Source organism: Phascolarctos cinereus, unplaced genomic scaffold (assembly GCF_003287225.1).
Source record: "Phascolarctos cinereus isolate Bilbo 61053 unplaced genomic scaffold, phaCin_HiC Scaffold_726;HRSCAF=1367, whole genome shotgun sequence".
Classification (NCBI taxonomy): domain Eukaryota; kingdom Metazoa; phylum Chordata; class Mammalia; order Diprotodontia; family Phascolarctidae; genus Phascolarctos; species Phascolarctos cinereus.
The window spans coordinates 45,967,075-45,993,457 of NW_027556098.1; the positions used below are offsets into that span (position 1 = coordinate 45,967,075).

The 26,383-nt window shown below is 38.1% G+C and overlaps 1 protein-coding gene across 5 annotated transcripts in view; it reads right to left on the bottom strand.

The window, feature by feature from the left end:
• The window catches only part of CHAF1B (chromatin assembly factor 1 subunit B), a 94,086-nt gene that overhangs the window by 57,379 nt on the left and 10,324 nt on the right, over positions 1 to 26,383 (bottom strand). For all 5 annotated transcript variants that reach the window (XM_020995978.2, XM_020995979.2, XM_020995977.2 and 2 more), the window contains exons 3-12: positions 25,388 to 25,520; positions 23,547 to 23,664; positions 23,084 to 23,187; positions 18,848 to 18,944; positions 12,750 to 12,834; positions 7,380 to 7,473; positions 4,118 to 4,187; positions 3,954 to 4,036; positions 2,982 to 3,144; positions 1,262 to 1,696 (exon numbers count right to left, since the gene is read on the bottom strand). In XM_020995978.2, the coding sequence (XP_020851637.1) occupies positions 1,262 to 1,696; positions 2,982 to 3,144; positions 3,954 to 4,036; positions 4,118 to 4,187; positions 7,380 to 7,473; positions 12,750 to 12,834; positions 18,848 to 18,944; positions 23,084 to 23,187; positions 23,547 to 23,664; positions 25,388 to 25,520 (1,382 nt within the window). The remainder of the gene's footprint in view (positions 1 to 1,261; positions 1,697 to 2,981; positions 3,145 to 3,953; positions 4,037 to 4,117; positions 4,188 to 7,379; positions 7,474 to 12,749; positions 12,835 to 18,847; positions 18,945 to 23,083; positions 23,188 to 23,546; positions 23,665 to 25,387; positions 25,521 to 26,383) is intronic.

The window sequence follows — 26,383 nt, forward strand, 5'->3', positions numbered from 1 at the left end:
TATCAAGCAGGAAATCATGAATATGGAAGAAAACACAATTCAAATGATGAAGAAATAATAGCGTTAGGAATTCTAAAACTCAAAATGAGCTGAAGTTGGTGACAAATATCAACAAAAAGGGGTGGTGACTTAAACTTACTGAGAACAGGTATGTGTTTTTCTTAATCCTCACTTACATTTCAATATTTTTTCCTTATGTCCTTTCCTACAACAGCTAGCACAAACATATCACTTTAAGGTTTGTCAAGTGATTTACATATATTATCTCATTTGAACTTCACAATAAGCCTATGAAGTTGGCTTTATTGTTATCCCATTTTATAGATGAAGAAAGTAAGATAAGTACAATTAAGTGATTTGCCTAACTTCATGCAGCTATTAGTGTTTGGAGCAGGATTAAAACTTAGAACTTACTGATGCCAAGTCTAGAACTCTATCTACTATGCCATCTGGCTGCTGTCTCCAAATATCATTGTCTTTGGCAGAGAAAACAGAAGCAAAGTATGAATTATATAGTTCTGCCTTCAGCAACTCACTTAACACAAGTAGTGATTTATTCCTTTAGAAAAAAAAAAACCAGTACTAAATGTCAACTTGAAGAGAGGGCTCTAGGGGAATGTCCCAGGGATGTGTTCTTGGCCCTTTGTTCAATATTGACTTGAACCAAGGTATAAATGGCATGCTCATCAAATTTGAAACTGCCACAAATCTGGGAGAGACATAGTCATATGATAGATAATCAAGAAGGTCCCACAATGATCTCAATAGGCTAGAAGAACAGGCAGACAACAGTTTGTATAAAAAAGGACCTGGGGGTTTAGTGAAATGCAAGCTTACTACAAATCAACGATGTGACATGACAATAAAGAAAGCTATTGCAATCTTAGGCTTCATTAAGAGAGGTACAATATGGGGAACACAAGAGGGCGCTATAGTCTTGCTATATGAGAACTCAAATTCAATTAAATTCAATTAAGTGGTTCTCCTGCCTACAGCACAAACAACAGCCAGGCACTTTGGCTAAAAAGGCTATAACGCTAAAGCAATAGAAAGCAACTGGTACACAGGACTAGTTGTTATAGATAAATTGTTATAACTAGATCACAAAGCACTGCTATCTACTGAAACATAGAAGCATCATTATAGAAACTTATTTTTTTTAAGCAGTATTTGTTGTTATTTTGTGCTAGCAAGTGTCTTCTTCTCCTCACCCTAATGTTTTATAATCACAGTTTGCTATATTGGCTAAAGTTTTCCTTACCGGGGAGCTGTCTTACTCCAAGCTTGTAAGGTATTCAAAGTAATCCTCCGGGGCTGGCTTGACTTTATGTTCTGACTACAAGCCTGCAGAGTTTTCTTCTCTTCTGAGGATGGATTCAGGGAGCTTCTATTTCCAAGAGGACTCATGGGCAGGTCCTTGTTCACTGTCAGGGCTGGAGACTGCCTATTCTGAAGGGGTGTCATAGAACTGTTTGGATCTTGGTTTCTACTGGTAGGGGTTCCTTCCACTGGCCTAGGGCTTGGGGAAGTCACTCGGTGTGTCTGATTCTTGGCTTTCTTCTCTGCTGTATTAGGAGTTCTCACATTTAACACAGGTTTCTCCTTTAAAGGCACTCCAAGTTCATCTTTCTCAAATGTCACAAAGGAACAATACCCATCTGTAGAAGAAATGGCCAGGAAAGCCCCATCACTGGACCTTTTTTTCCAAAGAAGGGAAGAAAATGAAAGAAATGTTATATGGAGCTGGTTGCTCTACTTGTTGAGAAAAGGTGAAAATAAAACTAAAAACCAAGATTCTACCAAGTATATTTACCAAGAGTAAATCTGTACCCTACAAAGCTTGCCTTATGTTATCAGATTTCACCTAGATAAGTACAGATAACTTGGAAAATCATGGTTAAATCTTGAAAACAGGATCTAAGTGTGTTTTCCATTTTTATTTTAAAGGATCCAGTTAATCTAGGTTAAACTTTGGATGAAAAAAGGGCTAGTCTTTCACTAAGTTTCAATCCTGTATCACCCTGGACAATTCATTTAACTTCTATATGGCAAAGTTTCTTCATCAGTAAAGATGGAGATAAGGTTTGCTTGTACTACCTAACTCACGGGGCTGCTGTGAAGAAAATACTTTGCAAATCTCAAAGTGTTAGTATGATAAGTTATTATTTGTACTTTGATTTTATCTAGACTTATCTGTTCACTTTCTACTACTGTAATAGGACTCAAACTGTACCAAACTATATAGTAACTTCCTATTAAAATTTAGACCCTTAAAAAAAATCAGCACAAGCAGGGGAAAAAAGACATTCTTGTCCCTAAGGACTTCTCTTTGTACAAATAATAACAACGATAATAATAAACACTTATATAACACTTTAAAGTTTATAAAACATGTTACATATATTACCTCACTTGATCTTATGATATAGCATGTCCCAAAAGCTTTAGTAGAATTTAAATTCACTAGCTTAAATTTACTAGCTTATATACATATAATACAAAATACAATATATCATACATTATAACATAACAATAATACATAATGATATACACAATAAATATGATATAATAAATAATAGAATACCTATAATAATATTAAATATTAATCACTTGAGTAGCCTTAATGGCTTAAAGATGCACCAAGACTTTTGGGACACACTGTATGTTGACTACTACTTGTCAACCTTCATCACTGATCAAAGGTGACAACAAAGATCAGGTAGCTTGGTGTTTTCACCAAACTTATGCTACTGCTTTAGCAAGAAGTATGACTTATCTCTACTGGGTCTCTTTAATCTAATCCACCAACTTCTAGAAATGGATGTGACAGATGTCTTGGGTGACCTCAGAGTAGTGGGAAATAGGATAAAAAATTTTGATAAAAACTAAGATATGTCTCCACTCAACACCGTATCTCAAGGAGAAGAAGGTACAGAGACAAAACCTAAGAGTTGAAAGTTCCCCTCCCTCCGCTAACTCACCATGAAATATCACTCAGTGTATGATAATGGATGTTGGACACATAACCAAAAGGAAAGGCTTGCTGGGTGTCATAGAAAAGCACAGAATCTTCAGATGCCACAGCAAACACCAACCGGTAGGGTAAGCTAATCAGTTCCAGTCCTGACTCCTGTGAAGCTTTATCTAAAGTAGAAAAAGCCATAAGGAAAGGAAAATTAAAAGAAAAAAAAAACTTCAAAGGAAATGATAGGCAAGCTGCCAAAACAGAAACCTCAGCCCAGGAGTTTCATCAAGCATAAGTTAACTGAAAATCAGTTTTGAGCATTTTAATTACTAATATAGGTATTCATGCATTTTTGATCCTAGACAAGTAAGAAAATAATGGGAAGAAATTGTAATAACTTGGATAGAGCTTCCTTGAAGCAGAAAAATGAGATTAAGGATCAATCAATCAATAAGAAAATGCTTAAGCACTTACTGTATGCCAGGTACTTTGTTACGGACTGAGAGTACAAATTAAAAAATGGAGCAATTCCTTCCCTCAAAAAGCTTACATTCTGGGTGACATTTTAGTACTCAGATGAATTATTTAACATTTATTCTTGTCTGTTTTGAAGGCTGATGAAAAATAACCCAAGTGATATTTCTGCAACTTAGGAAAGCTGAAAGGAAACACTAATGAATCACACAGACAAAAAGTTATCCCTGTCACACATGAAATACCAAAGTAACTAAAAAGACATCCTCTAGTACTCGGTCTCTAGAGTCCCATTATCAAATGTTTAGGAAGGTGAACTGCAAACTAACTTGTACATTGCCTATGAAACAGGTTCTTAGAACTTAGAAATCATTCAGTCCTGGCCTCCAGCCACGACTGTGAATAAGTCAATCCCAGAAACTCATCTTTCCTAATAACAAAGAGACCATAGTCTCTTATTGTGATATGCCTCAGAGACTTATTTCAACTACTTCTGTTACACTACTTGTATTACCTACTGGCCTCAATTCAAAGTAGACTGGACAGCAGCGGACAGCAAGTGTTGCTTTTCCAGGGCAGGGGAGATGAGCAATAGGCCTAAAGGAACCACCACAATTTTAGAAAAAAGCAACAATAACTGCATGAAAAGATTTTAAAATGTTTGTCTACAAGCCATACCTTTTAAGATTCTTTCTGGAGAAAACATAAGTTGTATTTGTTACATTTTCACCAGATTCAACACAACCTGCTAAATTTGTAGGGACAGAAGAAGAAAAGATTATAGGGGGAAAAATCGACATTATTAAACTACTTCAGAACAATAGCATTTACCTTTGTTTTGTTTATTTTTTAAAAAAAAAAGCTCTTCCTCTAAAGAGAATTTATGCTCTTGTACAAGATTCTTATGCCTGAGACTCTATCTATGACTGCGGGTATATGTACAACTACTTTATTCCTTTTCCTTTTCCTTTATTCTCTAACTTCAGCTAAGTATTCTTATTGCCTGATTCTTTGGGCTCAGACTCATCTAAGCACTCTTTTTTTGGGGGGGGGTGTTAGGCAATGAGGTTAAGTGACTTGCCCAGGTCTCACAGCTTGTAAGTGTTTGAACTCAGGTCCTCCTGAATCCAAGGCTGGAGCTCTATCCACTGTGCCACCTAGCTGCCCCTCATCTACTCACTCTTGAGGAGACCAATTCTGGTACCAGGCAGGTTACATATAGAGAAACCACTTCCTCAAAAAGGCTTTCACACTAATTTTGCTCCATGTGCCCTTTTACTCAGACCCTTTGCCTAGATCCAGACCTCTTACTGATCAGTCCTCTTCTCCTGAACACTCTCTCCTCTTTAGGTTTTTGTGACACTTTTTTCTGCTTCTACTCCTACCAGTCTGACTCCTTCCTTCTCAGTTTTATTTGCTGTATCTTTATCTAAGTCATGCCTGCTAACTGTAGGTGTCCTCTAACCCTCTGCCCCTGGCCCTCTTCTCTTCTCTCTCTAAATTTCTTGGTGTGGTGATCTCATCAGCTCCCATGGATTCAACTACTGTCTCTATGCGGGTGAATTTCAGATCTATTTATCCAGTCCCAACTTCCAGTCTCACATCTCTTAACTGCTTACGAGGACATCTCAAATTGGGTACTCTGGAGACATCGAAAACTCAACATGTCCAAAACTGAACACGTTATCTTCACTCCCAAATCCTCCCTTCTGCTGAACTTCACTATTTTGGTATTATACTTGACTCCTGACTTTCACTCATTCCACAGTTCAATCTATTGCCAAGTTCTGTTGTTTTTATCTTCTCTGCAGTAGGTCTAGTAAATGTTCCATTCTCTCTTCTATGCCATAGCTACCAGCTGGTACAGGCTCTGATTACCTTATACATGGACTATTTTAACAGCCCTCTTCTGGTTAATCTTTTTGCTTCAAGTCTCTCATTATTTCAGTCTACCCAGTACTTAGCTGTCAAACTGATCTTCCTAAAATACAAGTGGGACCATATCATCCCTACTATTTAACAAACTCTAAGGCCTCCCCATTACCTCCAGAATTGAATATAAAATCCTGTTTGGCTTTTAAAGCCTTTTATAACCCAACTGCCTCCTATTTTTCTAGTCATTTTACACATTACTTACTTCCATAGACTCTGATCCAGTGATATTGGCCTTGCTGTTCCTCACACGAGAGACTTATCTCCCAACAGTATTTTCATTGTCTCCACATTTTGCCTGGAATGCTTCCCTTCTTATCTCGGGTATCTAGCATCCCTGTCGAGACTGAGCTTAAACCCTACCCTCTATAAAGGTGATACTTATCGCCTCCCTATCCAGTATCTTTCCTCTGAGAACATCTCCAATTTATCTTTATATGTACATAGTTGTTTACCTATTATCCCACCCTTTACCACCCATTAGAATGTGAGATCAGTGGGGCAGCTAGGTGGCACAGTGGATAGAGCACTGGCCCTGAAGTCAGGACGACCTGAGTTCAGATCCGACCTCAGACCAAACACTTGACACTAGCTGTGTGACCCTGGACAAGTCACTTAACCCCAATTGCCCTAAAAAAAAAAGTCTAGAATGTGAGATCAGTGAAAGCAGGCAATGTTTTTGCCTTTCTTTGTATCCCTAGCACTTAGCATAGTGCCTGCCTGGCATATAAGTATTTAAATGTTTCTTAACTTGTCTTACATGGGGTTCAGACCCTTTGGCTCTCTCCTCTTAGCTTGTGGTGTGCTGGAAAGAACACTAGACTGGGATTCAGAAAAATTGGATTCAGGACAAGTTCTGCCACCAAAATCTCATGTGGTTCTACCACTTACCCTTCTAGATGTCATCTGTAAAAGGTGGATGTTGGACGAGATGTTCCTCCCAGCTCTAACCTTCTGGGAGTCCACCCTGATTCTATGATCCCCTGAACTCTGAACTTTGTGTGCACAAACCTGTGGCACCTGCCTGCTCCACCCTCCTACAATCATCAGAAACTGCCTTGCTCTGGGAAACACAATATGCCTATCAGCTCTTATGTACTCCACTGAGAGAAGTATCTGAAACCAGGCTCGAAGACAAGAAGCCCTTGTCCAAAAATTATATATAGTTATAATTATACCCTAGCTGCTCTGGTATGTGGATTCATGCTATTCCAGTGTTCCTGCCCATCCTGGCCTGCAGACATTTGACATCCTTATATGCCTTACCTAACTTCAAGCCGTAGCACAGGACCACAGCCCAGATATATATTTGTACCTCTCAAAAGAATAGTGAAACAATGCCTTGCATACAATAGAAATTCAACAAATATTTGTCTTTTCTTTCTTTCTTTTTTTTCCACTGGACCTGTGATGTCATCAGTGTAGGGAGCTCCAAGTGAAAAACTTACTAGCCCAATACAGACTGGCCCATCCTCTTCAAATTATAATATTTGGAAGAGCACTGAGAAATTAAATAACTTGCCCAGGATCATATAACAAGTGAATATTAGAGGTGGGACTTAAAAGCAGATCTTCTTGACACTGAACCTAGCTCTCTAACCACTATGCTACGCTGTCTCCTGTTGTTCTCAACCTTAAGTGATGTCTCTGGACTCAATAACTGTCCAGTTTGAATTTTATGACTTACAGTGTTTGACATTCCCTTATATAATGTAACTTCCAGGGCTAGACTTCCGTACCTCTTACCACACCAATTCTGGAGTAAAGGGTGTGTGTGTGTGTGTGTGTGTGTGTGTGTGTGTGTGTGTGTGTGTTATATAATGAGGACTATAATGACTATGATGACCATAACCACACTGTCTCATAGCTTTAGTTTTGAAAATGTAATCTGTATATACCCTATTAGTCCAAACATGAGTCACACTCCTAAAACAGGATGTCTTAAGTACCACTTCCGGTGTGAGTGCAAAAGGGCTAATAGATAAATTATTATTCTTTCTTTCATTACCTGGTGTGAGAAGCAAAGATCCATCAGGAGTAAAACTAAGTCTACGAAAGAATGACTTCATGCTATCATCATGAAACATTCGGTAACTTCTTGCCTATAACACAAAGAGATTTCAAAATAGCACTATAAATCTTAATTACATAAATACATTTAGACTTGAAGGATAAAACAATGTACACTGACCTACTCCTATTTTGATTATATAATCTTTCCTTACAGATATCTGTGTTCTTCCTTGTGAGTTTTTGTAGAAGCTAGTGCATTCTACAAATCAAACTCAATTTAATAAACATTTATTAAGTACTCATTGGATGCAGAGGTCCAGGTAAATTTAAGTTTGGTCTTTCATACCATTCAACTCACACTTATACACTGACAAAGTGCTTCTCTCACAGGAACCATGTAAGGAAGGAAGTATAATTATTTTTTTTTTCCATTTCTCCATGATAAAACTTACACTCTTTCAGGCTAAGTGACTTTTCCATTGTCTAACAGCTTAGTAATTGTCAATGATCAGACATGAATGTATTTTCTAACTCCAGTTCTTACCACTATAGCACATTTCCTCTATCTGTACCAAAACAAATACATAATATTTTTGATGATGATGTGTATGGTTAGGAGCTCTTTAAAAGAGAATTACAACATTTTCCAATTGACAAATGGTAAAAGAAACAGGTAATTTTCAAAAGAAGAAATCCAGACTGTCAACAGTGCCAAGGGGAAAAAAAACTCCAAATCACTAATACTTATGAGAAATTAAAATTAAAATAACTCAGGTTCTACATTACACCATCAGAATGGCAAAACAGACAAAAGAGGAAAAAGTCAAATAGAGGAGCTTTGAGAAAACACACATTAATGTATCACTGATGGAGGTACATTAATACAGCCACTCTATAAATCGTTTTTGGAACTGCGCCTAGAAAGTCATTCAACTATGCATATCTTTTGACCAAGAACACTACTGCACTGTTGGCAGAGATGTGAACTGGTTGAGGCATTCTGGAAAACAATTTAGAATTATGTCCCCAAACTTACTAAATTATGAATACACTTTGATGTAGTGATACCAGCACTAGCTTTATACTCCTAAAAAGGTTAAAGAAAGAAGAGGTCCTATATGTATCAAAATATTCATAACAGCTATTTTTATAATTTATAATAATAATTTATAAAAATATAATAAAATTATAATTTTCATAATGGAAAGTAAGGAGGATACCCATCAATTGGGAAATGGATGAACAAACTACAGTATGTGAATATAGTGGAATACTATTGTGCTGTGAGAAGAGAGTTTCTGAGAAACCTGGGAAGATTTATATGAACTGATACAGTGATATGAACAGAATCAGAACAACAATTTAAAAAGAGTTAAGAACTGATAGGTGTACTAATCAACCATGATTCTAGAGGACTGATGAGAAAGAATGCCACCCATCTCCTGGTGGAGAGGTAATGCACTAAAAATGCAGAAGAAGAAACACACTTTTGGACACAGCCAATACGGGAATGAAGTAAACCAGCTCAATTAATTGAGCACCTACTCTATGCCAGGGACTGTGCTAAACCCTGAGGATAACTTTGCCCTCAAAAAAGCTTATCATCTAATGGAGGAGACAACATACAAGCAACTATGTCCTAACAATAAACATAAAGGATAAATTGGAGACAATCACAGAGGAAAGACGCTGGCATTAAGGGGAACCAGGAAAGGTTTCATTCAGAAGGTAGGATGTTAGCCGAGATTCGAAGGAAACTAGGAAAGTTAGGAGGCAGAAATGAGGAAGGAGAGAGATCCAGGCATGAGGGACAGCCAATAAAAATGCCCACAGCTGGGAGACAGAGTGCCATATGTAAGGAAAAGCGAGGAGGCCAATGCCAATGGATCAGATCTGTGGAGGGGAGAAAGGTATAAGAAGGCTGGAAAAGAGTAGGAGGGGGTTACGTTGTGAAAAGTTTTAAAAGCCAAACATAGGATTTTTAAAATTTCCCTGTGGAGATAATAAGGAGCCATTATAGTTTACTGAAGGAGGAGAAGGATGTAGGGTGGGATATATATGACATGATTAGACCCTGTGCTGTAGGAAGATCAATTTGATAGCTGATAGGAGGACAGACTAAATTGGAGAGAGGCTTAAGGGAAGGAGAACAACCAAAAGGCTATTTTGGAGTCTAGGTGTAACGTGAGGGCCTATACCAGCAAGGTGGCAATATCAGAAGAGAGAAAAGGGTGCATCTGAGAAGTGCTGTCAATGAAAAATCAATAGAATGTGAGAGAGAATGAAGAGGGCAAGGATGACACCTAGGTTTAGTGCCTAGGAGGACAATGGTGTCCAGGACAATAATAGTGAATTTAGGAAGAAGGGAAGATTTGGGGATAAAAAGACTGAGTCCAGTTTTGGATATGTTGAGTTACCATGTGATTTTCCTAAACCACAAGTCCAACCATTCTACCTCCATACTCAATAAACTCCCGTGACTCCCTATCACTTCCAGGATCAAATGCAAAATATTCCGCACGGTGTACAAAGCCCTTCATTACCTACCACTCCCCTACCTTTCCAATCTTCTTACATCTTACTCCCTGCCACGTAGTCTTCGACCCAGGGACACTGGCCTCCTGGTCGTTCCATGAACAAGACTCGGGTCTGGGCATTTTCTCTGTCTGTCCCCTTTTCCTGGAATGGTCTCCCTCCTCATCTCCAACTCCCGGCTTTTCTGGCTTCCTTCAGTCTCAACTAAAATCTTATCTTCTATAGGAAGCTTTTCCCAATCCCTCTTAATTCTAATGCCTTCTCTCTTTTAATTATTTTCTATTTATCCTATATATATAGCTTGTTTATACATATTTGTTTACTTGTCATCTTCCACCTTAGATTGTGAACTCCTTAAGGCAAGGGATGTCTTTTGCCTCTTTTTGTATCTATGTGCCTGGCACACAGAAGGCATTTAATAAATGTTTACTGGTTGACTGACTGTGGAACATCCAGTTCGAGATCTCCAACAGGTAGTTGGAGATGCAAGACTAGCTGTCAGGAGAGAGGTTAGGGTTGAATAAACAGATCTGAGGACCATTTGCATAGAAATGATAATAGAACACATGGGTACTGATGAGATCACCAAGCAGAACTGTATAGAGGGAAAAGAGAAGAGGGCCCAGGACAGCCTAGGGAGAGAACAACAGTTAAAAGGAATGGCCTGGATTAAAGACACAGGGAAGGAAACTGAGGAGTGATGAGACAGGTCAGAAAAGAGTATCAGGGAGAAAAGAGTGATTAACAGTGTCAAAGGCTGAAGAAAGCTCAAGAAGGATAAGGATTCAGAAAAGCCATTAGCCTTGGCCATTAAGAGAGGACTGGAAACTCTGGAGAGAGCAGTGTCAGCTGAATGCGGTCAGACGCCAGACTGTAGAAAGTTAAGAAAAGGGTGAGAAGAAACAAAGGGGACCTTATTATTGACAGCCTTCTAAGGAGTTTAACAACAAAAGGGAAGAAACAGAGGACAATTGCTAGTGGGGATGAACAGATCAAGTGTTCTTTTTTTTTTTTGAAGATCACAGAAAGATGGGCATGTTTGTAGGCTACAAGGAAACAATCAATAGATAGGGAAAGACTGAAAATTAGTGACAGAGTGGGGATAAGAGAGGGGGCAATCTCTTGGAATCAGGAAGACTCATTTGAGTTCAAATCCAGCTTTAGACACTTACTAGCTGTGTGACCTTGGGCAAATCACTTAACCCTGTTTGCCTCAGTTCTTAATCTGTAAAAGGAACTGGAGAAGGAAATGGCAAACCACTCCAGAAAAACCCCACATGGGGGCACAAAGAGTCAGACACAACTGAACAATAACAATAATCTCATAAAGAAGAAGGGATAGAATGGGAATTTGTTTTATTTGACTGTGCATGTCTGCTATAAGTGTTTGTTTTTCTTTTTGTTCTGCAGGGGGTTAGGAAGGAAATTAATGCTCAATAATTTTTAAAAAATAACTTAAAAAAAAAAGGCAGTGTGGCATAGTGTTGGCCTAAAAGATAAAAGACCTGAATTCAAGTGCTACTTGTGACAGAGACTAGCTATACGAATTTGGGCAAATAACCCATCTCTCAGGAAACTCAGAAAATTCTAAGACTGTCATTTGTAAAGAAGGTGCTGATCCACATGGATAGAGGAAGCATCTCAGCAGGAACTGCCTACATTGATGAAAACATAGGTCCAGTCAAAATAGACAAACAAAATTCTAGTATTTTTTAAATTTTGAAAAATGTTTCAACATTGGCCCTTCCTTCACAATGAATGGTGGTTTTAAAGGCTTGAGGATGTTTGCTGAATTGAACTGATGTCTTAAAACCCAGCCAATGACTCATCCTCTTGAAGGCACAGATTTCAGGAACTTTTGGGGGTCCTTAGTCCTTGTTATTATTTTTAGTAAATGGGTTGCTCTAAGGGAATGCTAGCAGGATCACTGAAAGGAGAAAAATTAAGTTGCAAACCTTTTCTAATTTAGATAAGGGCTACAATAGTGTTGGACCAAGGTGTTAAATTTGAGTTAAATAACATTTCAATAGCAGCGAGGTTTTCAGTGCTGAGAGATGCTTTGGGAAAGTATAAACTCCCATCAATTCTAAGGGCCTCTTCTCTGTAGGCAAACCTCCACCCCCCCCCAAAAAAACCCCAAAAAATGGGATGACAAAGCATGAGGATAAAGATAAAAGTCACTGGTACTTAAAAAATTGCTAACACGTTCCCTTTTTATGGCAGGGTGAATCATTTAGTTTTACCTTAGTAGACATTCATGGAGCAGACAATAGTTAAGAAAAGTAAGGAACAGTATATCCTGAGGGCAACCGAAGTTACTACCTTTGTAACTTCATCTGGGAGTTAGATAGCAGAGTCCATACTCTACTTTTCTCTCCAGGAGCCACCTAGGCTATAATAATGAGCCATAAGATTCACAAAAATTTCCCTGTGTTGAATGGTGTGATACAATAAAAAGAATGCTGGATAAAAAGTCAAAACCCATCAGTTTTTGTCCTTATCTGCTGGTACCTATGCAAGTTTCCATAAAAGAGGTATAAAAAAGCTGCAAAAAAAAAAGGTGGGGGGGAGAATTGTGCTACATGGCCTCTAAATCTTATCAACAGTCTCTTCTAATTCTAGGATCTTAAGAGCAGAAGCTTGGCTATGCTTATGTTGTAAAAGTTTTTCCTTTAATCTGGCCAAAAATCAGAGACAAAATATTATTAGAACTCAGATGTCATATTTCTGAATCTAATGCAATCCAGAAGGAAAACTTCCTAGAGCTACCTATAAGTTCCAGAACATAACTTACATAAAATGCCAAAATGGAAATTAAAAAGATAATTACCTCGCCTTCAGCTCCCACCCCAGACAGCATCTTTGTAACATTGAAGGCAACACGCTTCTTCTGTGTGCTGTAGACCCGCAACACCCTAAACGAGAGACGGTATCAGCTTTGCTTATTCTTGCAAATGAACCATGTCATACTTCAATTAAAAAAAATGTAAAAGCATTAAGAAGGAAGAGTTAGAGTCTAGCTTTTCCTGACAAAGATCTTGAAAAAGATCTTGCAAATATACCAGACTGAATTCTGATCAGGAAAGTCAAAAAGAAGTCACAGCGAGTCATTTTTCCAGCCCAGGGAGGCTTAGCGAAATTAACAGAGAGGTCTGTGAACTTTAGGTAGAAGGTCTGGCCCGGAGGATGTGGCTGTGGCAGCAGCAGCAGCAGGCCCATTCAAACACCCAGAGAAGGAAGAGACAGGGCCCCAGAAAGAGATCCTAGGGGATCCCTGAGCAAGCACTGGGTACAGGAGTGGTGCCATTTGGCAGCCCTGTCACCACCACCCAGTGCTCGGTCACAGATCCAGGCAAAAAAGGAGTAGTTAAGAGTGTCAGTGCTAGCTGTGTGGCTCTGGTCCCAGGAGCAGAGCACAGCATCTCAGACCAAAGGGGAGCTGGCAGCTCAGTCACTATGAACCTACAGAGCCCAACTCCAAACCAGAAACAAACCAAAAGACCCAAACCTGAGTAAGGAACTTGAAGAACTCAAACCAGGAGGATGGTGAAACTTCCCCTGGACCAAATCATTTGGGGAGCACTGAAAGTTTGCAGACTCCCAGTCTGAATGATAAGAACAGTAGAAAGACAGAAGGACAAAAAGGTCAAGCCTAACCTTACCCTCTCCACCAAGAAGTGTGAAGAACTAGCACTAGCATAAAGTCCAAAGTCAAGAAGTAGTCTGGAAAAATGAACAACAACCATAGAAGGATAGAATAACTTGAAAACATCTACAAGTGAAGCCCTGGAGAAAATGCAGCCTGAACAAAGGTCCAACAAGAATCACCAGAAGAGTTAAAACAAGATTTGGAGCAGCTAAAAAATGATCTTTAAAAACCAACTGAAAGAAGTAGGAGAGGGGCAGCTAGGTGACGCAGTGGATAGAGCACCGGCCCTGAAGTCAGGAGTACCTGAGTTCAAATCCAGCCTCAGACCAAAACACTTGACACTTACTAGCTGTGTGACCCTAGGCAAGTCACTTAACCCCAATTGCCTAAAAAACAAAAACAAAGAAAAAAGAAGTAGGAGAAAGAGTGGGGAAAAGGTAAGAGCTAGGGGAAAAGATATAAAGAGAAAATTAACAGTTTGGAAAAAGAGGCAAAAATCTTACTGAAGAAAATAACTCCTTGAAAATTAGAACTGGCCAAATAGAAGTTAAGGATCCCATGAGACCTCAAGAAATAATAAAAGTCAAAAGGCTGAAAAAATAGCAGAAAATGTGAAATTATCTCATAGGAAAAACAATTTGTCTGTTACTGTTTATAACAGTTAAATTTTGTTAAAAGTTTCAATGTGCTAAAGAACTGTGGGCTATGTACTCTCTTTGAAAACGCCTCCTTGTTGTCTCTCTACCATTCAGACTCAGTTATGTGGTTTTTCTTCCTCAGTAATCTTTGTATCTTGCACTTTTCATAAGAGAAGGAAATCTGTGAAGCAGCTGCTGCAGCTACAACTGTGGTTAATGTGTGAGATACTAATCTCTTTTGCATAGAAACAGCAACTTTGGACCATCCAAATATTACTAATTACATCTGAAGCAGTGGAAGAGTATTGGGGAAGGAGCATAAATCCATAAATCCAATCACCAAACTCATCTTTAAAAAAAAAAAATCTCATTCTCTCCTTTGCTTACCTCCCCTGAAGAATAGCTAAGAGGGAATTCATCTTTATGAGGCTGAGTATAGAGAACTCCAGTTTACCCATTAAAAAATGGACAAGGGGCAATCCCCATCTGAAGTTTGGATTCGATCAGTTTTGTAAGAGCACATCATATGTAACCTCTCCAAGTAAATGGAACTCTTTACAATTTGACAGATAATACAAATTGCCTCCATTAGAACATATGCTCATTAGCAATTATCCTAACAATTCATTGCTGGTAGATAACAGCATTGGGCCTAGATTCAGGCAGGCCTGAGCTCAAATCCAGCCTCACACACCTACTAGCTATGTAAACCTGGGCAAGTCAAATAACCTGTTTGGCTCAGTTTCTTCAACTGTAAAATGGTGACAATAACACCACAAGGTTATTGTGAAGACCAAAGGAGATAATATTTGTAAAGCTCTTAGCATAGTGCCTGGCACACAGTAGGTGCTTAAGAAACGCTTGTCTCTTTCTTTCCTGCACACCCAAGTTCCTAAGTATTAAAATCCTCCTACCCTCTGACTCCATCAGTAGACAAAGTCACTTCCCAAGAGCTAGTGGTCGTGGCCAGTAGGGACAAGAGGAGGAAGAGGGCTGAGGAGCAGAGAGGAGAAAAGAGGAATAGCAAAAGGGCAAGCCCTAAGTGAGGCTTTCTTACAACATGCTCCAGTTCATCCTCATAATCACCTCTGATATGGTTTTCCCTCATTATAGCTTTTATAGGTAAGGCTTAACATATTCTCTGGACAAACCTCTAGGTCAGAGATCATGTCTTCCACTCTTAGCCTATTAGTCCCCACCTCCATAATCACTGCCTCTTTCATCTGTGTGAAAAATTTTCTTCTGATTTCAAGGCATTGGGAATGGGGAGGAAGGGAGGAGAAGTGGGTCTTCCTATCTTGCCCAAATTGGAAGTGTAGTGGTCCTTAAGCGCCCAGTCCCAATAATGATTAGCATGGAAGTTTTAACCTGCTATATTTTTCTAACAGGAACTGACTCATTCCCTTTTAGGCAGCCCTGGTGGTTCACCATGTTTGTGTCAGACTTAGGGTGCTCACCAGAGCTATTCTAGCCCTGCTGTAGCTCAGAACTCTGGAACTCAAGAGATTCCATCAGTCTCTTCCTCCACCAGCTGCAGGGATTACAGGCATGAGGGGAATGACATGGTCAGACCTGTGCTTTAGGAAAATTATTTTAGTGGCTGAATGGAAGACTGATTAGAGTGGGGAGAGATCTGAGGCAGGCAAACCCACCAGCAGGGTATTGCAATAGTCCAGACATGAGGTCCATGCCAGAGTGGTATTAGTGTCAGAGGACAGAAGGGAACATATTCCAGAGATGCTATAAAGGTGATATCAACAAGCCTTGGCAATAGATTAGATATGGGTGGTGAGAGATAGTGAGAAGTCCAGTATGACATCTAGGTTGTGATCCTGAAGGATGGGAGGATGGTGTTTCTCTCTGCAGTAACAGAAGGGTAGGAGGGGAAAAAGGATTTGAGAGAAAGCTAATTATTAAATTTTCAGTGTGAGTCTTTAAACCACACAAATCAGCAAATGCTATAAAATCAGGGATTGGTTTATTGTTTTGTTGACTGTCTAGACTTAAGAAAGTGATAGAGAATACGTTAATTAATGCAGATAAACTTAAAAGTGTGTCATACATACATCACCACCCCCACCACCCCCAGCCAGCTGTTAAACATTTACCAGCACACCCAAACGTACAGCAAAGGTAATGAAGATGTTGATACTTTCCCAACTAATATCTAGACATTACATTTGTGCCAATCAAAGTCCCAGTAAAATGTTTCATAGAATTGGACAAAAACATATCAAAATTTATATGAAGAATTATTTGACAAGTAAGAATATAAAGAATTATGAAGGAAAAAAACAGTTAAGAATTTGTCCTACCAGTTGTACTATGAAAATAACAGTAAAAACTGTCTGGTGCTGGAGAAAGGATATATAGATTAATGGAACAGAACACAAACCATAAAAATAGAACCGAATACATATCAGAAGTTCTGCTAGGTGGCTCAATGGATAGAGGTGGCTCAATGGATAGAGCACTGGCCTTGGAATCAGGAAGACTCATCTTCCTGTGTTCAAATCAGGCCTCAGACACTTACTGGCTGTGTGACGCTGGGCAAGTCACTTAACCCTGTTTGCCTCAGTTTCCTCATCTGTAAAATGAATTGGGAGAAGGAAATGGCAAGTATTTGCAATATCTTTGCCAAGAAAACCCTAAATGGGATCACGAAGAGTCAGACACGACAGAAAAACAACTGAACAACAACAATATATCAGAACTAGATATCAGATAAAAATCATTCTTTTTAAATCATGGGGGAGTAAAGATAATAAAAAAGGGGGGTGGACAGAAATACACTATTTGTGGAACTTCGAATTGGCCTAATCATACCAAGTATTAATTTGGAACTAAGCAAGAAATTAATTAAACTGTTTATATTCTTTGACTCAGCTAAATATACTAAGGAGATCAAAGAGAAAAATAAATACCAAATATATATATACCAAAACATTCATAGCAGCACTCTGTGGCAGCAAAGAAATGCACAGAAAATGGGTGCCTATCAATTGAGGAATGACTGAAAAAAAAAAAGGTGGTATATTTATATATTATAATATTACAGTGCAATAAGAGAACACAAATATGAAAAATTCAGAGAAATGTGAGAAGATAGGTACAAGAACTAGTGTCCCATAGTGGATAGGGCACTAGACTTGGAGTCAGAAGATCTAAATTTGATGTATTATCCTGGGTGTCACTTAATCTCCTTGGAACTCTATTCTCATTTAGAAAATAAGAGGGTTGGATTTAATATCCATTAAGGTCACTAAAAATGGCAAAATTAGCAAAAAATGATAAAATTCAATGTCTGCAGAACTGAAAGGCAACAGGCATTATATAGAGGAGATGGTTAGCTGGTATTAACATCCTGGAGAATAACATGGCAACATACAATATGTCACATATCTTCTGACCCACTGATTCCTTTATTGAACTTTATTTCTAAAATACAATATTTTAGAGAAATAGGGACCTAGTTTTATAAAAATATTCAAAGCTAATTTATTTGGAATACTTTAAAATGTGAAGGGTGTTTTACATAAAGAAAAGTAAAAAATTGGAATTAGCCAACACATCTAAAAACTGGAAGATGGTTAAATAAGTTCTGGTATATCAATATTACATAATATTAGTGGCATATTGTTAACGTTACATTAATGTTACTGTTACATAACATAAGAAACAGAAATGTAAAATAGGAAGAACTTGTATGAGGTGCTAAAAAAGAAGAAATATAGGACTAGAATAATATATTCACTGACAACTATATTAAACAAACAAAAATGTAGAAGTAGTAATAGTAGTTACCTTTTGTGTAGCACTGACAATATGCCAGGCACTGTACTAAACATTTTACAACTATAATCTCATTTGATCATTACAACAAGGACTTTAGGTTGATTTGAAAGGGGCCGAAGAGAAAAAATATCGTTTGTTTGTTGTTCTTTATTATATGCTAGAAGTTTTATGTAAGACCTCTATTCTCATTTTGCATGTTTGTCATTAATTATAACATCTCTAATCAATGAAGAATCCACAAATATCACTGAGATCCAAAAAAAGTCAAAAGATCTAAAGGAAGATTCCTAAAGTCTAGAGGCTAAACTTCCAGATTATTTATAGGAGGATATGAATAGGAGGAGAAGGCATAAGTGGATTCCAATCTTTATCAGAGGAAGGAGTATACAAAGCAATGAAATCGTAAGTTGACTAAATACTAAAAAAAAAAAAGTAAAATGTTTAGAATTGCTCCAAGAGACTCTATTTTATAAGGCTATATTTTAAAATGCCCCTCACCATAATGTTCAAAAGTATTTAAAGAAAGTTAGGAAACTACACCTGCTTAAGTAATTCAACATTTATTGAGCACCTACTATGTACAACGTCCCCTAGTAGATGTTTTATAATGAATTTTTGTTCTACCAGAGGAAAATGTTAACACCTGGTTATTCAGAAATCTAAAATAAGAAAAAAAGGTAAAATGGTAAAAGCATTAAAGCTATAAAAGATTAATAATGGTTAAAATATTGATATTAAAACCCAAACATATGGCATATGGCCTTTACTAAAAAATAACCAACATTAAATGTCACTACAAACAATTTCAAGAAAGTACAGGGGATGGCTGCTAATGCCCCAACTCACCTGTCACAGCTCAGAGTAGCAATATATTGACCCAAGGGATCCCAGGTAACTCCTTGTACGTAACTCTTGTGCTCATTAAAGATGGAAACTTTTTGTCCTAGAAAAGCACACAAAATAATATAGAACCTCTACTCAAGTTTAAATGACATAAACTACTAAGTAATTTTTCACTTTGCAGTGTTCATTTAGAAACTAACCGTGTTCCTCTGGCGGTGATATTTGTTATATTGTTACTGAGCTGTCATTTATGTCTTGTATTATTTAATTTCTTGTGTTTATATTTTTTTCTCCAATTAGAACACAAGATTTTTGAGGGCAAGGACCATGCCTTGCTTATTTATTCATTCATTCATTCATTCATTTCTTTCTTTATTTATTTCTTTATTTAATTATTTGTTTATCTATTTATTTATTTTTGCTTTTTTGGTGAGGCAATTAGGGTTAAGTGACTTGCCCATGGTTACATAGCTAGTAAGTGTCCCATGTCTGAGCACGGATTTGAACTCAGGTCTTCCTGACTCCAAGGCTGGAGCCCTATCCACTGTGCCACCTAGCTGCCCCCCCCAAATATCTTTAGACAAAATTATATTTATACATAGAATTCAGATGCCATATAAACTCACATATTATTGAATACTATTCTGTTGCCTTTGCTACATCAGGAATGTAAGTGTGTGTGTGTGTGTGTGTGTGTGTGTGTGTGTGTGTGTGTATAAGTAAAAACACTCTATATCTCAAATTTGTAAATTTTGGTTCATTTACATGTAACAAATGTGTGGAATAGCTAGCATGGATTTTTTTCTCCATTTTCCTCTTTCCCATACACACACATAAGCACAAGGTATTATCTGGAACTGGGCGTGGGCAGTCTCTTTCTCTGGGCTGGTTCACTCATCCCAACTTGTCTTCATATTAGCAAGTCTGGGTTCCCAGAGAAAGACTACTCCCATGTGACTATGCCTCAAACTCAGGGTCTTATGGATAACTCTGGTATGGGGGATATAGTTCCTCTACCTATCACTGTACATCTTGAACCTACATCAGTACTTTTCCCATTTTCATAAAACAAATCACAATAATGACATCATTAAATCCTAAACATAAAACATATATCATGATTATTTTATAAAGCAATGTGGAAATAATAATTCATCACAGTTAACTCATAAACTTGGGTCACATTCTCCTAACAATGAGTACAGTATGGAGGACAGTGGGCACATATTCATAGAAACTATTCAGGAGACATATAGATGAGGACATTACAGGTTCCTGGGGCAGCAGAGAATTCTCCTTCAGGCCTTGATGTCCTTGGTCCCTTTATGAATAATCTGTATCACAAGAAGCTGTTTCTCTGCTAATTGCACCCCTTCTGGTCCTCACTGCTCTTGCTGGGTAAATCTGTTCTCCTCGGGAACTGATGAAGTAGTGACAAGGTCTTTTAGCGGGCAGTTACACTATCATGATAACAAACCATCCCTTTAAGCTAGTGAACTGCCAAGCTCTTCATTTGGGCTTTCTGAGTAATGCAGACAAGACCTCTCAGCTCTTCACTCAACAAGATGTGGGTTTGTCCAATCAGCTTCAACCTAGGTTTATAGCAAAGCAACTGTAATACCTGACTTCGTCCCTTATTTTCTTTCCAGCCAGAGGGGAGCAGCAGAAATCAACCAGAAGCTTCTGAGAAATTTCACCTCTCAATATGTGGATAGGGCAATGGCTGAAATTGCAGCAGAGTTCAGCTCTCTTCCAATTCGAAGGCGCCTAGCCTTCAGCCAGTCCCCAAAATGAAACTTAGCTTCAAGTGAAGAGCTCCCAAGTACAATGGCTGGAGTTTGTTTGTCTGCTACTGGCCTGCTACTTGTCTTCTCACTTAGCTTCCTCTACCTACGTGTCTGTCCCTTCGGCCTGCTGGGCTTTTCAACACTCAGTGGCTCAAGTCTGAGCCTCCCACTGCTCAGTGACACATGTTTCCTTTAAAAGGAAAAACTATTAGTTATGAAGGCAAGCGTCCTTATTTAATCACCTCATGGTCTCCAAAAAGTTGTTTGATTTACCACTTTGGGACTTTAACCTTTCAATCTCTAAAAAAAGTTATGTGCAAATGAATGAGTTACGATGCCTTCAGTCAGTTCTCTATCCTCAAACAGATACTTTTCTGTTGGTCCTCCCAGCACTCCTTTTAATGGAAAAACTTTCTTCGCACTAGAATTTTATCAGTTTTCCATAAACAAATGTTCCTTTTCTGGATATTTGAAGGAACATTAAAATGTATGCTGAAGTATCCTAATATAAAAAGAGTTAAGGCAAAGGAGACTGTGAGTGAGGCAATGAACTAATTCAGAAAGGAAGATGTCCTGGAGGTCACTAGATAACAGCCATCAATAGCTGGATTGGGCAATAAATTTGTATACAGTGAGTCTCAAAAGAGGAAAAGGAGCTGAATACAGGTGGTAGAGGGAAAGTCTGATGGCAGTAAGAAGGCTTCCAAGGCTTCCTCTACCAGGACCAATGAGTTGGGAAGTCTTTAGGTACAACCAGTACTAGAAAGGATGAGCAGAGATGCGGTGTCATCCAAGCAGAGCTAGGTCTCAGTGAATGCCAGAAGATGGGAGAAGTAAGAGAGGAAGAGGTCTAAAATGAAAAGATTTTTGTTAATTATAGATGAGGAGTTCTGGGGGGCACCCTGGAAGGCAGGTCTGGAGTGGGACACAGGGTTAAGATGGATGAAAGGGAGTAGACAGCTAGAGTTGGTAGGGGGGTACGTTATTCAGCAGTTGGTTGTTAAGTATCACTAAGATAAGGAAATTAAGAAAGGGTAGGAGCATCCTAACTTTGGGGGAATGTATCCAGAGAAAATATCAATGGATGGGAAGAGGTCTACCGATAAAAGCAGATGATGAAAAGGTTGAAGGGTCTCCAGTAAGCAGCTACCCAGTGATGCCCCTGGCATGGAATACTCATAGAACCTGTACCAACCATCAGAAAGATCAACTTTCCTGAAAGGAGGTTGACCACTGCTACTTCTCAGAGAAATATGGTACTAGTATGACTAGAGAGAGATGGATGAAGTCACCAACAGTAGCAAAGAGAACAAAAAGTGGTGTGTGAAGGTTAGTTTTATTTTATTTTATTTTTGTAGGCTAGGCAATGGGGTTAAGTGACTTGCCCAGGGTCACACAGCTAGTAAGTGTCAAATGTCTGAGGCCAGATGTGAACTCAGGTCCTCCTGACTCTAAGGCCACTGCTGTATTCACTGTGCCACCCAGCTGCCCCATGAAGGTTAGTTTTAAGAGGTATATTTGAGCTCTCTGTTCTACATAACCAAAGAAAAACTCAAGACGAGGCAAACTTGAGCTTAGTGTGGAATCAGTGTTTCTTACATTGTTGTGCTTCTCGAGATCTTGACATTACTGCAAAGGCCTATGATATATCAGACACCCTGGACCATTACAAACCGTCTTTCCCAAAAGGAATTTTGCTTCTGCTCAACTTCCTATAATTAGATCCTGTTAATAGGCTACTTGTTACCAGAATGTTTCAGCTGCCCCTAATCACTATGAACTCTTCTTCTGTCTTCCAACTCTATAATACCCCAATTTATCTTCTCTCTTCCCAACCTGGTTCAAAAGACTATAAACTGCACATATTTTGTCCAGTTCAACAAAACATTTGGTTATGGCATCCATTAGCGTGTCTCTAGCCTGTTTTTCTTTTCCTTAAAGCTATGAGAAATGAAGAATACCTCAGCCAAAGAAGAACAATGCAGAGTATCGAATCAATTCTTCAACATCACTAAGTCAAATTCACACAAGTCAAGAGATTTTGTGTAAAGAAATTCCTGATTGACTTTTCTAGTTGCTTTTGCTATGAGACTCTTCTGATCTCATGATGTAAGGGAAGAAGACCCGTTCCTCAAATGTTTCGTATTTGATATCCAAGAATTCTCTTCAACACTGACTATTACTTGGGGTTCTTGGCAATCTCACCAAACACTCTAGGGTCCAAACAATGAGGCCAAACTACTACCTACTGCCAAGCTCAATTTCCAGCTTCAGGTAGTAAAATTTCTTAGCTCTACCAGTGGAAAGTTAACCACCTGAGTAAATCTACTGAAGGTTTTTTTGTTTTTCTTTTGTTTAGTGCTTTTAATTTCCTTGTAGTATGGACTTTACGTAGTTATTTGGTATTCCCCATTTCCCAAAGATAAAAACGCCAAAAGAAATGATCAGTTACCTCTACCAACATCCCATACGATAGCTGTGTTATCTACAGAGGCAGAAGCCATTAAATTTCCATCAGTCATCCAGCAAATATCATACACATCTTCTAAGTGTCCTCTGGAATACAAAGTAGAGATAGAAATATATTAGATATTACTTTAGCAGCATGTTTTTTTAAAATGCAAATTGTTTTAAAACAGTTATTTTGCTTTTAAAATATATTAGAACAAGATTTCTTTAAATAAAATTCTACTGGATTAGAGACCATATAGCTACAGTCAGTTACATTAAAGGAAATTGTAACTTTAAAAAAGCAAGCAAATTTAATTCAATTTTGTATTAGAATATTTAAATTTTTTCAAAAATTTTTCCTTCATGATCTAAGCAAATGTTTAAAGCAAATTTAAATTTACCAAAATATGTATTAAGTCGAAATAGAAATGTGAAAAAGATATCTGTTACATATAGTAAGTTACCTTAATGTTTTAATGACAGCCCAATTCTCCTTATTCAGTTGTGCCTCATCCTCATCCTGAAATGCAATTTGTTCTGGCTCCTTGTTATCATTAACCTTCCACAACAAAATGGCAGCATCTATGGGGTATTAAACCTGATTACAGACCATATTTTATTGACTATTTCCAAAAAACATTACTATTTCCTGAAATGATTTGTGATTACATCACCATGGAGAACTCCCAGAATGTGAATGCCCTTTACAAAACAAGCAGAATCTTAGACTCAGTAAAACTCCTGGAAAATTGCCACAGACCCACATAGGTTAAGGGACTCAGCTTAGATCATGTCAGAGGTAAGATTTGAACTTAAGTATCTCTGATTTCCAACCCCAGCACTCTAGGCACCGCAGTTATTCAACATGCACATTATTATTACAACTTATTTTGAAAACAGCCTTTAGAAACTTCAGTGGAAATGAAAGATAAAAATACTTTCAATTTTCCTTCAAACTCTTCATCCCTATTAAGCACACACAGAAAATACAAATCAGTCTATTTGTTATCAAGAGGAATTCTAAATAGAAAAAGGTCAACTCAAGGGATAAGGATATTAAACTATTTCTACCTTGCCAAGACAAGGAGTTTAATTCTTATTATAAAACTATGTATTCACCACTTTCTCACTGTTTAGAATGGATATCTATAGATTTCAAAAGAATAAGACGCAGAATCAATATTTATTTCCCCTTCCAAGATCAGGAGAAAGGAGCCACAACAAAATACATCTGATCCTTTCAGCTATCAATTTCAGCCTTTTGATGGCCCAGAAAAAGACAAGCACATGACTGATTTGAAGGTTCAAAATGGGCTTAAAACCTCACCATCAGCTTTTATTGACTCTTCTCTCACCTTCAAATGCATACATACAATTAGTTGCCAAGTCCCATCACTTTTACTTATACCATAACTCTCATACCTACTATCACATAAACTCAACCTCATAACAGCCACACTAGTTCTCACCTAAATTACTGTAATAACCTCCTAACTTATGTTCCTGCTTTCAGTCTCACCTATCTTCTATCTAGTTTTCATAACATTTCTTAGGCCATTTTAACGTAATTTAAATTTTTTAAAATCATGTTATTGTCCTGCCCAGAAAACTTGCAGTGGCTCTCTACTGACTATACGAATTCTCTGCTAGGATATTTAATGCTGTCTACAATCTGGAGCCAATCAGCCTTTCCAGTCTTATTCCAGAATACTCCATTTTGTGTTCTTTAAATTCCAGCCATGCTTTCCCCTAACCTTATGTGTTGTCTACCTCTATAAGACTGTGAGCTCCTTGAAGGCAGGGACCATCATTTAACTTTTCACTTGTATCCTCAGTGTTTAGCATAGTACCTGGCACACAGCAGGCACGTAATATAAATGTTTACTGACTGGCTGTCTACTTCCAAGAACTCACAAAGACCAGATCCATGCCTCTTTTTTGCTTTTAAGACCTAGATCAGATGTCATCTTCTTCATGATCCTCCCAAATGAAAGTGATGTCCCCTTTGTGCCTACTACATTCTACTTTGTATCAAAAGATCAGACAGTTTAAAGTTCTAAGGAACCAAGAGGCCTTTAGTACATATTGTCTTCTCTCATTAGACTGTAACTTTCTTCAAGAAAAGTACTATGTCATTTTTCATTTTTGTTATTGCCATCATCTACTACAAGGTCATAAGCACCTATTAGATAGGTCATATTTGCTAAATGGAACTGCTGAATTTAAAAAGCTATTTCCCAAGCCAAAAGTTCACCATTTCATCATTTTACTTATACACTTATACATTAAATGTAACAGTACTCACCATCTCCCCCAGATGCTAAGATTTCACCATTAGGAGAAAACCGAACAACATTTACTGCTTTGGTATGGCGAGCAAGATTGGACAAAAATTCTACAATGGCTTTTCCATCTGGTCCTTTTTCTACTTTCCAGATCTGTTTACAAAAAAAAGATCATTAATACAAACAATGTCAGAAACAAGTAACCATCAGAAACAAAAAAATTTCCCTTTTAAAATGCAAAATAAAGGCCCCTCTGAAATAAGAAAAGCTTTTATTGTATAAGGTGTGATAAGAAAAAAAAAGATAGTTTAGAGCATATGTTCCATGGGTATCCATGCAATGTCAAAAGAATGAGAATTCCCTCAGTATCCACCCCAGGTAGAGTTTTTCTGTTAAATTTAGGGAAAAATATGGATTGGATAAGACAGAGATCTGCACAACTTAGAGGTAGACATTATTGATCCATTAGATTATTTATGGTTAAAAAAGCACTTTCAGAAATGTTATATCCCTTGATCCTCAAAACACTACTGTGAGCTAGTCAGCATCATTGGCCTCATAAGGAAACTGGGGTTCAGCATAAGTGACAGACAGAGCCAGGGAATCAAACTAGAGTCTAATTCTAACTAGTTACATCATCATCATCATAATTGGCAGTGTGAGGCAGTAAAGAAGATTTGGCCTCAGAGACAGGAAGTCCTGTGTTCAAGTCCCACCTGTGATATATGATATCTGTGTGGCCCTGGGCAAGTATTCACCTCTCAGTGCTCCAAGGTCTCTAGGACTAAGTTGGTGCGCAGGTGGATGATTGGAGGGAAGGAGTCCCTACAATTAATAAAATCACAGGCCCACACCAAAAAAGTAAAATGGTTAGCATCATTTCACTTGATCCTCACAAACTCATGAGACAGATCTCACAGTTCATATTAACCCTATTATAAAGATGAAGTCGTGAAAAGGGAGTAAGTATACGTATAGCACCTACGTATAGCAGTGCCAGGCACTGTCCAAAGCTT